This window comes from Syngnathus floridae, chromosome 21, assembly GCF_059516105.1.
Source record: "Syngnathus floridae isolate MCC-2025c chromosome 21, RoL_Sflo_1.0, whole genome shotgun sequence".
NCBI classification, from domain to species: Eukaryota; Metazoa; Chordata; class Actinopteri; order Syngnathiformes; family Syngnathidae; genus Syngnathus; species Syngnathus floridae.
In genome coordinates, this window is record NC_142433.1 from 3,429,473 (window position 1) to 3,444,509 (window position 15,037).

The 15,037-nt window shown below is 43.8% G+C and overlaps 3 protein-coding genes across 4 annotated transcripts; 1 reads left to right on the top strand and 2 right to left on the bottom strand.

Annotated features, from left to right (window-relative positions):
* Positions 1–58: 58 nt before the first annotated feature.
* psmb2 (proteasome 20S subunit beta 2) lies at positions 59–5,106 on the bottom strand. The gene is made up of 6 exons (XM_088365697.1): positions 4,892–5,106; positions 4,311–4,433; positions 4,158–4,228; positions 494–656; positions 377–426; positions 59–267 (listed from the first exon to the last, which is right to left on the bottom strand). Exons 1-6 carry the CDS (start codon positions 4,980–4,982, stop codon positions 169–171), a joined length of 597 nt encoding a protein of 198 aa, XP_088221823.1. The 5' UTR covers positions 4,983–5,106; the 3' UTR covers positions 59–168.
* Positions 5,105–6,275, top strand: cdca5 (cell division cycle associated 5). The gene has a single exon (XM_088365696.1). The coding sequence runs from the start codon at positions 5,217–5,219 to the stop codon at positions 5,982–5,984; it is 768 nt and encodes a 255-aa protein (XP_088221822.1). The 5' UTR covers positions 5,105–5,216; the 3' UTR covers positions 5,985–6,275.
* A 4,994-nt stretch (positions 6,276–11,269) lies between these two features.
* c19h1orf216 (chromosome 19 C1orf216 homolog) lies at positions 11,270–13,611 on the bottom strand. 2 transcript variants are annotated; one of them, XM_088366189.1, is made up of 2 exons: positions 13,477–13,611; positions 11,270–12,943 (listed from the first exon to the last, which is right to left on the bottom strand). In XM_088366189.1, exons 1-2 carry the CDS (start codon positions 13,602–13,604, stop codon positions 11,905–11,907), a joined length of 1,167 nt encoding a protein of 388 aa, XP_088222315.1. In that variant the 5' UTR covers positions 13,605–13,611; the 3' UTR covers positions 11,270–11,904. The 2 variants fall into 2 exon arrangements, with proteins under 2 accessions (XP_088222315.1, XP_088222316.1); XM_088366190.1 differs by lacking the exon at positions 13,477–13,611 and adding an exon at positions 13,257–13,441.
* Between the last annotated feature and the right edge of the window lie 1,426 nt (positions 13,612–15,037).

Consider the following 15,037-nt stretch of genomic DNA (forward strand, 5'->3'; position numbering starts at 1 on the left):
CCATGTTGCAGATGAGTAAACGAGAGAGTATAGCGAAAAGCACCACAGGGACAAAGAGTGTATATCTCAACTGCGTGTCACTTTTTATTGGAACAGAAAGAACAAGGAGGTCATTGGTAGAAAAAAAAAAAAAAGGTTGTGATTTGCTGGTAGCTAAGCAGGGAACGGTCACTTGGTGGGAGAGAGCTTCTCCAGGTCATGGATGCCCTCCTTGTCAATCAAACGGACGGTGAAGGAGGGAAGGTTCAGGATGAAGCGTTTGTTCAGCTGGTGGAAGGAGAAACAATCAGGACATAAAGAAACACTAAAACTGTATTGAATGAGGAATCGACTCCAAATTTTCATAAAGTTATTGTATTAAAATATAACAACTCACTTCGTCAATGCACTTCTTCAACACATCTACTGCTTCATCTCTGGTCAGATCTGGAAGAAACGAGGACAAGTTAACCAACTGTGAAATTGGGGAGACAAGAAGTGGCCTAACACAAACCTGGTCTGTAGTAGCGGTCGAGGATGGAGAGCGTAAAAAAGGCGCCGTAGCCGTGAGCGGCGAAGGGGGCCTTGGCCAGCGAGGACAGGTAGTCCATGTAGTAGAGACCCGGCCCGTCTGCGTCGTCGTAGCCCGCCAGCAACAAGTTGACGTGATATGGCGTCTGAAGAGAGGAGACGATGAAGGCCGGCTCGGCATCCCGCCTTGCTCATGTCGAGGACGCTCGATGTGCATTGAATCTCAGATTCTCTAAGGTATGCTGCTCGTTCCTTACTGACCAAGGGAGCGTCAAAATTTTACCTTGAGGGGATTTTCACGTGATGGAAAATGGACGACATGGAGCAAAAGTGTTTGTTTATTCAGTCACTTGCAGTGTGACATCTGCTGGAAGTCAGCACCCGTCTTGCCTCCTCCATCCCCCCCCCCCCCCCTTTTGCTCGTTCGTCCCCTCCTCTCCTCTCCCGCTGCCTTCACCCCGAGCCCCCGAGTCACGCCAGGGCTCATTAAAAACTTCTAAAGTCGTTTCGCTTGCACCCCCTCTCCATCTTTAGAAATTACATCTTCCACGCTTCCAGCCTCTTCTCTCCCTCCAGTACACTAATTTCTTTCCTCAATTAAAGAAAACAAAACGCAATTCGGAGAGCTCCAAAAACATCTAGGAGCCTAAATGCTTGACAGACAAAGAATGTTTTGGATTCGCGGCAAAACAGAAAAACAATAATATTATGCCGGCTTTGGCAGTGAGGTGATTCACGATCTCCACACCTGCCCTGTCATTTCAATTTGGCTCGCATTTGACCTGCTTATTTCGGTGACTTGTGTTGGCGTGATATTTGCCACGAGGGGGATGATTGTTATATCCCCTGTGGAGCGGGTTTTAGTGTGAGTGTTAATAATGGCCTCGCGCTCACTCACTCGAAAGCAACAAATGTGTGTCGGTGCACAGCAGGTACGGCCGAATGGTGTGTTTGCACGTGCGTTTTTTTTTGTTTTTTTTAACTCCTCTGTGAGCCAGCAAACACCCCAGTGGCATCACCCCCACGTAGCAGACACCTGCCTCACTAGTTACAATGTAACAATAATACAAACCTGGCATGAAAATAACCTTCCCATGTCACCTCAAAGGCACCTTGTTAACCCCGCCACCTGAATTCACACCTCGATTGACAAACAATACACCTGATCAACTCCGCACACTTAATAATTCGCAACCCGACGAGACAAAAGCTCCCTGGTGAGTGACAATGTCCATAAAAACCGGGACGCAAAAACAAAATTAACCATGGCGCAAACATGGCACCGCTGTCGTCCCCCAAGTTTCATCTCTGCCTTCCTTCCTGTGGCCCACTCCTCTCCCCCGGTTTTAGCACCCTGCCCCAGGGCATGTTCCCTTTATTGGCATTTCTCCTCAATCTGTCCTATTAATTGTTCATCTGTGCAGGAGCCGTAGAGCTGTGTGCAATATGGCACCAGTAATTATTTGTGCCGGTGTTAGAAATTTATCACGCACGCATATGGGCCCAGCTGTAGAGCGAGCGGCGCCGCGCAAAGGCTAACAGGTTAGCGTCGCGATGATCGCTGTTAGGGGGATGCCCTAAAATCAATTATGCTATCGCTCCCTGAAGTATCCAACCCTTGAGTTTAATTGCTATTAATCATAAAACATTGAAGATTACGATCATCTACTCCAGGACAAATCTCCAAAAGGCATCAGAAGACGAGATTCGACTTTGGCGTTAAATCCTGCGCCTCATTACCGATGCGGACTTGCCAAAGCCTCCGGTGATTATGTTTGCCGCCATTTTTTTTTCTTCCTTTGTTTCGCTGGCTCTCCCCGCTCCCCGAAGCGGGAGTAAACGCAGTTCTCCAGAGGTTAATAACGCCGGCCCAGTTGTTTTCCTGGACGGCAGGTTGGTAAGCGGCGTGCTACGTAAACCACGTCTGTCCGTTCAGACGCGCTCGGCTGACGAGAGTTAACTACACCTCCCGGTGGTCGGCAGCCACTGGAGTATGACATCTCTTAGTCTATAGAACTCATCTGGAAAGCATCCTGGGGGGGGGCATACGCATTAACAATATAGCACTGATGAATTTAGTAGTTTTTAACCTAGGGCTTTGAATACGCTGGCAATGCGGTGATTATTTTTCGGGAAGGGGGGGGGATTTGACTTGAGGATCGAGGAGTAAAAAAATTGGGATCGCAAACAAATCATTATCTTGATAAAGCGTCTTTTAACTGTGGCTAGATATTAATCTGCTTTGATTTAATCCAATTAATTAAAAGCAATTGTCAAATATCTGGGACAGTTGCCCAGACAGCAACTGAACAAAGGTTCGAACTAGAGGCGGTTTCATATAAATCGATATTTAATGACGTTTTGGTCCGCCGACCGTCTTAAACTGCGAGTTCATTAGTGCACTGCGTGATGCAGATTTTGGCAGAGAATAAAGACGGAAGAGTCCACCAGTTGAGCTATTTGACATTTGTTACTATTTCCAATACTTTGTAAGCATAATTAAAATAAACTTGATTGAGAAATATTGATATTCCGGACTTTACATTCAAAAGAAAACATGGGGGGGGAAAATAAACGGTTAACCCAACACAATTTGCAAATGTCTGGATACTCTGGAGATTGCTGAATGCATGAGGAAACATAGCTGGAGGAAGGTGTGGGATGCTGGTTGGGAGAAAAAAATGCTTTGGATTTGGTTTTTCAGCACTCCTGAGAATGCAGCATTGATAAATCCTGCGCTTACAAAGCCAAAGTCGTAACCATGAGGCGCAAAAATAAAGATTCCCTTGCAGCGGATGACAAGACATGAATAAAAATGTTCTTCTGCTCAACATTTTCCAACCTTGACTGAATACAAATGATCCCGAAGCACTCTTCCATGTGCAAATTTTTGCCGGATTCTTTTTTGGGGTGGATAAAGCCTTGATTCCGTCGAGCAGGTTTGCATTTCTATCTATAAAGTCACTCCCAGACATACTGGAGAATTTCAAACCATGTGTACATTGACTCCTACTGGTTCTCACACTCCATTTTGTACAGTGTGGGTCTACTGAGAGTATGTGTTGTCCCCACTGGGACACCCACAGCCTCCCTTCACGCCCCTCCTCCCCGCTAGCCCGCCCCTATCCCTGGCTCGATGTGTCCCACATTCCCTTCCCGGCTACGCTAATTGTTTTTTTTGTAATTATTTTCACCCTTCTGCTATTGTGAAAGGAAGCAGCTGCACAAATTCGGACAAATGAGTGCGAGCGTCACGACATACGCAAATGATCAGAAAAAATTGTTTTCGCCAAAAAAATAAAAGTAAATTTCAATTATTTGCTATATATTGGCTTATGTGCACAATGTTGAACTTTTACGATTACTAATTAAGTACTGTTGTTATATTTATCGTCATTGAATTTTAAAGTGACAAGTGAAACTTATTTCACATCTATTGTTTTAAACATCAACAGTGAAATAAAAAAAATCTCCATGGATATTTAATATGTGGAATTATCAATTAATCTACTTAAACACCCTGTTTTCAAATCAGGGTTGCATAGGGTGACATTGAGGACCGCTATGCATACTTGCTAAGTCATTATTATTATTATTTTTTAAATTATACATATTATTTAATTATTTTACAGGTTGAGTATAGTTACCCTGCTCCTAAGGTACTCCGCGAGGTTCTTTCTTGTGAAATTTGCTGCGGCTGCTGGGCTGAGCTCATAGCCTGCAAAGACAAAGATTTAAAAAAATAAATTAGACAAAGTATTTCCTTTTAGTAGACTTATAATCCAATTTGAGGTGCTTACCGTTTCTCATTTTGTAGAGCTGCACATTCTTCTGGATATACTCTGCAAACTGCACCGTGTCTCCTGCCTCCCCCACGCACAGCAGCAAGATCTTTTCGCTAAGTTTGAACATCTTGTCATCGTCTGAAACATATGGGGACAATTAACCATCACAAAGTGCATCTTGATTATTTTAATCACTCTTGGAGAGATTTAAAAACGCAATCATTTTTACTTTATTATTAATCTTTCTGTACCGCTTTATCCTCACGAGATAATACAGGAGAATTTGCCTGTATAATGAAGCTATTAAACATATAGAATGCATCTATTACATAAAATGGACACATTTAATATATTTATATAACATACATGTACAAAGCCATGATAACAATTACAAAAACATCTGCGTGAATTTAACCTCGGACGGTTTAAATAGAAATGAATAGGAACACTTTCACAACAAAGAAGCTAAAGTCGTACCCGACACACAAATGTATTTAATTCAAGACGTTCGGAAGTTTAGAATAATACACCAACATAAGCACAATATGTCAGTTTCGATTCGGCTAGTGATGCTAAGCTAACACATTACCACTTACCTTCTTTCAACTTAATTACACTGCTGAGCGCGGCATTATCGGCAGCGACGAGGACATAATCCGGTCCCTGTATACCGATTAGATATTCCATTTTGTATTACGGGAGGTAATTTAATAGATATTAATGTTTATGAAAGACGCGTTCTAGCTTCGCTTGCTCAGATTATTCAGCAAAAGTTACGAGTAGTCGTCGCAGAAGTTATACGTCACCGGAAACCGGAATGACGTCAAAAACACGCGACTCGGGCGGGCATTTTGAGCGGACTTTGTGCATTTGTCGCTGTACACTCGTCAAAAAAGTGCTGTATTCGTTTTTTAAAACCCGATGGGAGATCGAATGAAGGGGCGAACACCCCCGAGTCAAAAAACGATGGATTTGAATAAACTAAACGACTCGACGCAGCGGAGACGATCCCCGCGGCTGACATCTCCCTTGGTAAATACGGAAGAAAACATGGCGCGTGATGGTAATATTCCCGTCAAGCGGTTTATTTCCGTGAGGAAAATCGTGCCAAAGAAATCAATTGCTGCATCCGCGCACGATAAAGAAAACACACCGAGGCGATCAGAAGGAAAACAGCAGAAGGGGCAAAAGATCTCCACTCCTGGTTCCGTTCGGAAGAGCGGGCGGCTCTCCAGTGCAAAGAAGGCCACCGTGCCTTCTGCGACCCTTGCACCATCCACACCGGTCCAGCATCCTCCCCAACAGCTCGAGGAGGATCCACGCGATGCGATGTGGTCGCAGAAAGTACGTCGCTCCTACACCAGGATCAGCGACAAATCCTTCAACGGCCCCGAAGCACGAGAGCATCTTTTCGGCTTCGAGATGCTGCAGACCCCCGAGGTGGGACGAAGCGTGAGTCGAGCTAATTCGGCTCTGGAGGTTTCAAGCATCATGTCTGCCCCAAGTTCATTCATTCTGGACGGTGAGGACTGTGGTCCGGACATCGACATCCCTGGGGTGGCGTTGGTAAAGAAGAAGAAGAACCGCAGGAAGGTCCAGCAGATCGACGCCACGGAGTTGGACGCCCTTTCGGCCAAGATGAACGCTGAGTTCCAGGAGGCTGAACAATTTGAGTTGGTTGTGGAGTAAAATCAACATTGACATACTGGTTAAATGTCACGTTTAAGAGGACAGTCCTTCATTAATCAGTTATAATATTGCCTATTTTCAAATGTTCTAGCATCTCCTTCATGGAAATTCTGCCATAAGTGTGTAATGTACGGTGTAAATGTTAAATAGTATTTTGTTTTTCTCTCTAAATAGTCTAATTCTGCAGAAACTTTCATAAGCACCTGCTGATTATCTTATGATAGTTAACCATTCAAGAAATTTCTTGTTTTTCTGCATCTGTTCTTAAATAAATATTACATTTTTATGTTATTTGCTCTTGTGACATTTATTTATATATATCAAGTAGAGTATTTTACAAAATGCATGCATGGACTTTTAATACTACAGTCGAATTTCCTGGTGGACAAATCACAATCACGCTGTTGCGCAATACGTACAGCCGAGACTTGTTAGACAAATACACCGCGTTCCTTCATGCAGCATTGGTCTCCAGTGATTATGTCAGGCTGAATGAGTGAGCCATCAGTCTCCATTGAACAACCAGTGGGCAGGTAAAACATCGGCTCTCGGGGTTTTTAACAAGCTAAACGGATGTGTGGTTTAATTTGTTCTAACAGGGGGGCGAGTGCTTCACTGTCATATGTCTTTTTATCCAAGCTGCTGTCTGGAGGTATGAGCAAGATGTTTTTTTTTAGTCAACATTATCAGGGGTTGACAGCAGAATGGTAATTTCCATCCACTTCTCCATCAAAAATAGTTTGTGGCTATGTTGTTGCGAAATAATGAGTGTTTGTAGACAGGGAGTAAATCCACAATTTACTCATTCATATACGGAAGCGCTCCGTTTGCATCCTCGGGTGGTGCGCTGGTATCCTTCGTTTGACATTTCAACTTGCGTGTAGCATACGAGACCTTTTTTTTTTTTTTTATATATATATATTTTATGTTTGTCACTGCAAGCTAAAAACAGAGTAAGACAGGAGCTGTCAACTACCAGCACCCAAATGTTGCCTTTTTCTTGGGAGTGTCTGATTTTTTAAAGCAGGGTAGATATTTTACACTCTCAATATAGATGTGTTTTTCCTTCTCCCCCCCCCCCCTCCCTTTCCATTTCACTCACGGCAGTTGTCTCCGGTTCAGCTTGACTGCTTCGTTAGGGCTCATCATTTGCATTCAGATTAATTATCTAATTACTGACAAATGTCCGGCGGCCACCCCACACTCCGGCTCGTCATCTCGCAGTCTGTAATTATTTTAATCATTTACTTTCATCTGGAGCGTGGCTGCCTTACGCCTGTGTTTAGAGGCCATTCTTAATTACCCTGCCAAGACACTCTTTTTAAGGGGGGGAGGGGGGGCAATTGGGTGAGGGATTCTATGTGTGTGTGTGTAAAGATGGACCAACGGGGGACACGATCCAGAGGCTTTTTAAAGCACAGAGGAAGCACTCTCCCCCCCTCCCATACAACCAACTAACTTCCTCCCCCCCACCCGCCCGCCTCCCCCATTGTACTTCCTCTCTCTTTTCCCCCCTTTATCGCAAGCTCACACAGGAATCGCCCGTGGGCTTCAGTGCTCCGACTGCTAATACACGAGAAGCGTGCACCATGTTTGCGGCATTCATAATTTGCACTTATCTGCATGGAAAATCTATATTCATCTCGTTTGTTGTCTTTTCCCAGCATCCCAAGTTTTGTTACCTTTTTGTCCTTCTCCCTGTATTTGTCTCCCCGTCTCCCCCAATGAGGGACGGCAAGCCCCCCCCTCCATCTCTCCCTCCACTGGACCACTCCATAATGATGCTCTCACTCAACCCCTCAAGCCACGCAGCCCTTCTGACTGCTCTTGTTAAGGAAAGCCGGAGTGTGAGGGAAAGAGATACAAAGCGTCGTAATTGGCCCCTTGAATATTTAAGTCACTCGGGATGAAAGTTTTAATGAAAAGATGATTATCTACCAGTTTATCACACACACTGTTTCATATTTCATTTGCCGATGTTCCGTGCGAGACGTGTTGGCAGTTGCGGGAATGAAGAGGAAAAAATGAGAAGAAATGATGCCGAGGTGGAAGATTTTCTATGCGTTGATTGCAACTTCAGCCAAGTCAGGGGTCATCAAAGTAAAAACAAATATCGTACACAAATTTAACACGCTGATTTCAAACCAGGCCAAAGACGACGGGATTAAAAAAAGGACATAGTTTCTCTCCAGCATAAACAGACGGCTGTTTGTTATTCATAATAGCCGAGCCATTAATCCCTTTTTTTCGAGACGATGGTGTGAAAAAGCGGCCTTGTGCGCTTCTGACATGGAACAGTTTTGCCAAATCCCAATGGAGACTTTCCTAAGGGGGGGGGGGATTAAGTGAGGACCCACACATAGCCTTAGGCTACAGTTTGGAATGGTCCGACTGAGATTAGACGCCAAGGTGTGATGCAAACAAGCAATTTTGGGCGCGAAGATGCAGCCCGGGTCAGCGTGGTCTTCTAATACCGATAACAATGCGTTGACCTTATTGTGAATGCATGAGAAGAAAAGATAAGACTCCATGAAAAGCCACATGACATGAGATTATTTCGCGTGGAGCTCCATTTGCATCGTGTGTGTTATTTGATTGATTTTTGGCAAACTTTTAAATTCATGAGGCCGCATTATTAAACAGCTTCGTCTGCCATATCCAAAAAAAAGCCCGCGGGGAAGAAAAGCGTGACAAGCCCGAAAGAGTTTTGCAAAACTCTCCATCGATATCATTTCACGGCACTGAGGTGGGCACGACCTGCATCCCATGTGGTCTTTGTGGACCGAGTGTCACCGCTTACCGCCATTGAGGGGGACCCCCGACTCAGCCGTGGGGGTCTACGTTGAAAAGCAAAAAGAGCAAATGAAAGTGACAATGTGCAAACATTCCCGCCGGCAGCTGCGTAGCATTTTCCGTACCTCCACCCTGCGTGGTCACCAGACCCCCGTGACCCCCCCCCTCGTGCTTGGCACACGCACCTGCCGCTCCCAGCCGTGCTTTCATTTGACAGCCACATAATCTATGGGCGGGTCCGGGGCCCGGCTCCACTCAATGTGCTTTTGAGAAAACCCCTTATGTGTGAAAAAGCTTCTTTTGTCCAACACGGTTTTATAGCACAACATTGAGCATTATGAGGTTTGGGGGATTTTTCACAGGACTCCATAGAAGACGATAATCCTTTCAGAGATAAAACTTTAACCTGCTGTTTTCATATTTATTAGCTGGTTAAAGCAGGCGAGGCAGCTGAGCCGCTGAGTGACAAGTGGGGGGCACTTTTATAAATCACTCCACTGAGTAAATTAATGGAGAGAGTCAAGTGGTTAAGTGACAACAAGGTGACAAAGGTTGGCTCACTTATGTAAGTTAGCTCCGCAAAATGAATGAATGTTTTTCCGGAGCTACTTTCAAATATTTTCTTACTGCTCCCCAACTGTGCAGTATTGCAATCCTCATTTCTGTCAAGCACACTTTGTCCATCCATCCTTCCCCTCATCCAGCTTTTGCCTCAATCGACAACTCTTTTCATCCAGTTCATCATACCCAGGCCTCCGGCCGCAAGTTCCCTGCACCCTCACTCACCCTTCCTCACCCCCTCCTTGCTCCCCCCCCGAGCTCCCCCCCACCCCAACGCAACACCACCTCCTCCACCCCCTTTCTGTCAAAGCTGATTGTTTCCAAGCCAGCAGAGTGCTGCGGGCTAACACACTGTCACACTACATCAGGCAGAGGAAAGAAGGGGCGAGGGAGACTATGATAGCTTCTATATGCATGTCTATGTTCAAAAAGACCCACACACACCAACTTGGCCACAGCAGGAGTGTAATATGATGAATATTGTCCAAAAAGAAGGAAGGCCGATCCAGTTGAAAACACTTTTTTGGGGGGGGGATGCAGGTTTTCTATCTGTATGGTTATATAAAAATAAGATGGCAAGAAGAAGAAATGTTCATGGTCTTGGGATTAAGCCATATTGAAGTGGCAAACTTCACTTGCAATGAGATGAGCCAAGAGTTGCCCAACATTCGCTTTTAGGGTTGGAAAAAAAATAAGAGCACACAAAGACATGATTTGAACCCGCAAACAGAAATGTAGGAGAAGAAAAGTGATGATATTTAGCAAACTCACCATGAGGCATGATAGTTTTTATATTTTAAGTCCAAAAAAATATTTAAAAAATATTCGCATGTTTTTATACTTTTTTTGGTTTTGTTCTTTGTCAAAAATACTCTCTAAATTTTAAAATACAGTACCCGCCATGTTTTATGACTATTTCGATATAGGTGGACAATATTTTCAGGTTGCCTCGTTAACAGCAGTGGATAGGCTCATCCCATTAGGTTTATGATCTAGAGTCGCCCCCTTGTGGTTGTGATTATAATTCAAATAGACGAGACGCATTCATGTCATATAAACATTGATAAAAACTAAGATTAAACAATTGATCGAATTCAAATCGACATTACGATGGAGTATATTAGAAAATGCAATTTTAAAATGTTAAAATAAATCTAATAAACTGCTTCAATTGTGTGGGCTAGGCTAAATTAAATCAAAATCTACCTTTGCACACTTTTTATTTATTTACGTTTATCTACAAACGTTCACTGCTAAGGATCGACAGTCCATGTATTAAAATATGTTTTTTTACATGCAATATATTTATGACAACAACAAAAACAACAAAGATTTCTTATTTAGTCTACAAAATGAATTGCAAAACACAGACATTAGTTTCTTGTAATCAGTTAGCCCACCTTGAAATTGCATTTAGTGTTTTATAAATCCTTATCAAAAGCAACGTTTGTCCCATTTTTGAGCTACTTTCATGCAGATTGCAGACAAACCATTGCAACTGCTGTAAACATGTTATCCCTCGCTTTTCATGTCTTGCAACAAGAAAAAAAACGGCGGATCAATATGGAAATTCGTTCTACTCACTGCAATCATTGCCCCACAAAGACGCGATAAGAGAAGAAGGGATTTTCTTTTAGCTTGCCCTGAGGCTTTGGCCTTTTTCCTGCTACCTGACGTCTGTTCACCAGGGGGCGTGGCTTCTTTCAAGGGGGCGGGGTTACAGACTGACATGATCCCCCCCTAAGGGTGTTTTGCATGGGTGAGGGCCTCCTCAAACTTGCACACAATTAAAGGGTGGCAAAGATGCTGGTATCTCTTTGAACACACACACAGACACACACACATAGAGGTGAGATGATCTCAGCGCCGGAGGGCGACAGCCTCACACGGCAATCACACTTTCTGCAGAACACACGTTGGCCGAGCCCGTGTGATGGGCCCATACAAAACGACTTTTATTCAACAGACAAAGAGGCGATTGTTGGCTAAAAGGACATTTAGCCCCAAGGGTGGATTACAATGCGCGTAGCAGAACATCGATAAACATGCCGATTAGGAAGAAAATGAACGCTGTGTGCTAAATTTACTCTGCTTCAGAGCAATGGAAATATAATGGCAAAGAAAATATTTAATTTGCGATACTACTAAGAATTTAAAAACACAGAAAGCTATTTTGATATTGTATTTAATGACATTTTTAAGATAATTACACACAAGTTATTCTTATTTTTGGACAATCACATTGACTTACAACATAAAGAATGTTTTTTACGACTTTGCTTTGGTAGATAAAAACACAAAATGGATAAACTCTAGATTGTCTTAATCTCTAGGTAAAAAAAACAAGGTCAACTATTATTTTCAAAGTGCAAGTAGAAGGAAATACATATTTGTGCTAATTAATTATACTTTTATTTTGATAGAGGAATTTCCCCTTTAGTCCAAGTGATAAGTGCAGTTTTTGCACACGAACAAAACTGCTTTCCTAATCCAGTTGTTGCTTGCTAATAATTTTCTTGCATTTTTTTTTTAATCTCAGAAATAAATATATTTTTTATTTATGCTCCTATGATTGTCCCACGGCTGCAGGCGGCGCGGCGTTGACCACAGCGGCACCCATACGGAGAAGTTCTTTCCTGTGTGTGAGGATGATGTCAAAGCTGGACTGCAGGCGGTTCTGCTGCTCCTCAATGCGGCCTTGGAGAGTGCGAAGCCAGCGGATGAGAGCCAGACGGCGGTACATGGTCAGCTGGACCTGGTGCTTCTCCATCTCCTGGGCCTTGAACCTCTCACGGTCCCGCAGCGTCCACACGGCGTCCATCATTTCAGGAAGCTCGCCGTCAGAATCCGACGACTGGTCGTGTTTCTCCTCCGCTCCTTCCTCCAGGAGGTTTCCGAGGTGACTGCCCGACATGGAGCTGGGGTTTAAGCTTCTCCGTTTTCCTGATGGTTCTCTACAGTTGCTTCTGGTGGGCTCAAAATCGTGCTGGGTTGGTTTTTGTTCCCCAAACGACATACGCTCCAAACCTCCTGAAGATAACCAGTTGCTTCCTTTCTCTAATCGAACGGACGACATGCTCCCACCAGAATCCGACTCCGAGCCGCTGTCCCCCCACTCGTCGTCATTTTCAAGCTTCATCAACTCCTCCATATCATCCCTGCCTCGGTTGCTACTTTTTCTTCTCTGGAGCTCCATCTTCTCCCTATGCTTAGCCATCACCTCTCCCTCCTCTTCCACCATCCTCCTTTCCTCAGCTCCATCAGGAGGAACTCGCCCATGGCTCTCATCACCATATTCGATTTCGGGAAGCGGCTCCAGCGTGCTCCAGCTTGGCATGCGGGAGCGAGGTGACAAGAGCCCGGAGCTGCTGTAGGAAGATGAACTTCTCAAATCAGGACTCAGAGGACCCAGTTTACTCGGGCGTGGAGGGTTTTGGTTTTCATCTCCTCTTCCTCTTCCATTGCTTGTCACAAAATTATAATTGCCATCTTGATCAAACTTCTTGCTCGACAAAGATGACGAGGAGCGAGGATTATTGGTGTTTTGACCTTTGTAGGCCTGTGGTTGATATTGATGAAGCATTTCTGGTCTGGATTGATTCTCACTGTAAGGAGACAGAATAAAAAAAAATGAAATGTGCCGTCTCACCTCTAAATCACCCTTTTGCAGGTCACCCCAAAATACTTCCAATGTTTTTATAATAACTACAGGCGACGATTCTGCTCTCCAATTCTATTAGCATCATATACGTGTCGCCCCGGAATGGAAATTTCTCTAATCCTGACTCGAGGCTGCTGTCAATCCCCCCCCTCACCATGAAGCCCCTCTCCCCCCCTCCCTCCGCGTGCATGCGCGGTGCTGAAGGACAGCTCATCATCCGCGCAGCCCAGAAAACAACAAAATAATAAGAAAAATACCCAAATAGAGTCGATGCAGGATGGACGTCTCGGTTCTTTAACGCTTCCATGGATTTGGCTAGATGATTATAGAAAGCAGAAAAACGACGACTAATGGCGCCCATGGGCTTCATATCGGATTATCAAAAAAAAAATCACCACCAACAAGGAATAAAAAATAAAATAAAATGGTGAAATAAGCGAAAATGCGTCTCTTTCTTGCGCGTTATGTAACACTCACCCCATCTCAGTGCTCTCTCCTCTCTTTCCCTTCCTTGATAAAAAAAAATCAACACAGCAGCCTCCCTTTCCTCTTCCTATTTGTTGCTCGCTTAAGTCACTTGACTGACATTTCAGCCTCATTTGCATGCGCTTGTGGTTGATTTCTTACCTTATGTGCGGGTTAGCTGCTCGATGGAGAGAGGCTGGACCGACGTTGCGCCTTTCCCAACGTTTTCCCCCTCCTCCGACGCGGTGTTGTTGATCCTCCTCTTCCCTCATCCCCCCTCCCTTCCCTCTTGCCATCCCCTGACTCGTATGGGAAAAAAATAATAATAAAAACGCGGACGTCTGGGCTGGGTGGACAGGAAACGAAAGAATAAGAGGAAAGTGATAAAGCAATTTTTTTTTATGTAGTGATCCCTCGCTACTTCGCGTTTCGTTTATCGCGGCTTCACGACATCGCGGATTTTTTTTCCAAATTAAAAAAAACATTTAAAAGTCAAAATAAAATTTCTAGATTGAGGACACATGTGTCTAACCTTTAGGACAATGTAGTATTGCTCGTTTATATTCCTTTAGAAGTCCATTTTTGCGTGTTAGCACGATCACGAATTAGCATCTTTCCGCTAACTCGTTAGCCTGCCCAGTACTTCGCGGATTACACTTATCGTGGGTGGTTTTCGGAACCAATTATCCGTGATAAACGAGGGATTACTGTATTGTTTTGCTGTGGTGCATATTGCCTATAATAGTTATGGATGGTCTCCATCTTTAAAAAAAACAACAAAAAAAAAACAGAACAAAATGTTGCACAATGTTTTTTTTGCGTGAAATAAAAAAACTAAAAAAGAATTACTTGACTTTGACTTGGAGCTTCATGCAAAATCATGGAGATCATGAGTAAGGATGAAGAGCAGCCCCTCGAAGTACACACAGGAACCTTCATGGTGGCCACTCCAGACAGTCTGTGGACCTCAACCCTAACTAGAAAAAATATTTTCATCACTGTATCACTTGTTCATAATAGCCGCATGACAAGTTATACAATCAAGAGCTGGCTCAAGTTCATTTCCCCCCCCAGGAAATGTAAAATCATCCCGAAAAAAGCACAGAGTGATCCTCGAGTTAAGCCATCATTTGGTCTGATGATTCAAAGTTATGCAAACAGTTTAGGCTAAAATTAGAAAAAAATTTTTACCACAGGGTTCAAACGTACTCGCACTCTGTACTAAACAAGTCTATGTTGTTTTTTAAAAAAAAAATGATAAAAAGAGAACTACTGATTGAAAAAGTACAAAACTGTGCTTAGCTTCAAAAATATTTTTTTAAAAACTGGCAATTACACAATACCCAACTATAATTATCAATCTTACGGGCCCAATAGTGAGTAGCAATTTTTTTTCCCGGGATTATTGTATGTGTGTGATATCGAGAGGCTACATCAGACAGACTTAACAAGTGTCTCTCTCCCCTCCGCTGCCGTCCCCCTGACACATCGTCGCTGGCGGCGGAAAATCTCATCCCCCACTTGCTCGAACACACACACACAGTTCCATCCCCTCTTACTTCCCCTTCAACAA

What these genes read in the sequence shown, in the direction of transcription:
- cdca5 (XM_088365696.1), top strand. Translation starts at nt 5,217, where the DNA reads ATGGGAGATCGAATGAAGGGGCGAACACCCCCGAGTCAAAAAACGATG.
- psmb2 (XM_088365697.1), bottom strand. Translation starts at nt 4,982, where the DNA reads ATGGAATATCTAATCGGTATACAGGGACCGGATTATGTCCTCGTCGCT. An exon ending in TGTAATTAAGTTGAAAGAAG is followed by an intron (nt 4,434 to 4,891) that starts GTAAGTGGTAAT and finishes CATATGTTTCAG; the next exon opens with ACGATGACAAGATGTTCAAA. An exon ending in CGACCGCTACTACAGACCAG is followed by an intron (nt 427 to 493) that starts GTTTGTGTTAGG and finishes CGTTTCTTCCAG; the next exon opens with ATCTGACCAGAGATGAAGCA.
- c19h1orf216 (XM_088366189.1), bottom strand. Translation starts at nt 13,604, where the DNA reads ATGCAAATGAGGCTGAAATGTCAGTCAAGTGACTTAAGCGAGCAACAA. An exon ending in GGAGAGAGCACTGAGATGGG is followed by an intron (nt 12,944 to 13,476) that starts GTGAGTGTTACA and finishes GTCTCCTTACAG; the next exon opens with TGAGAATCAATCCAGACCAG.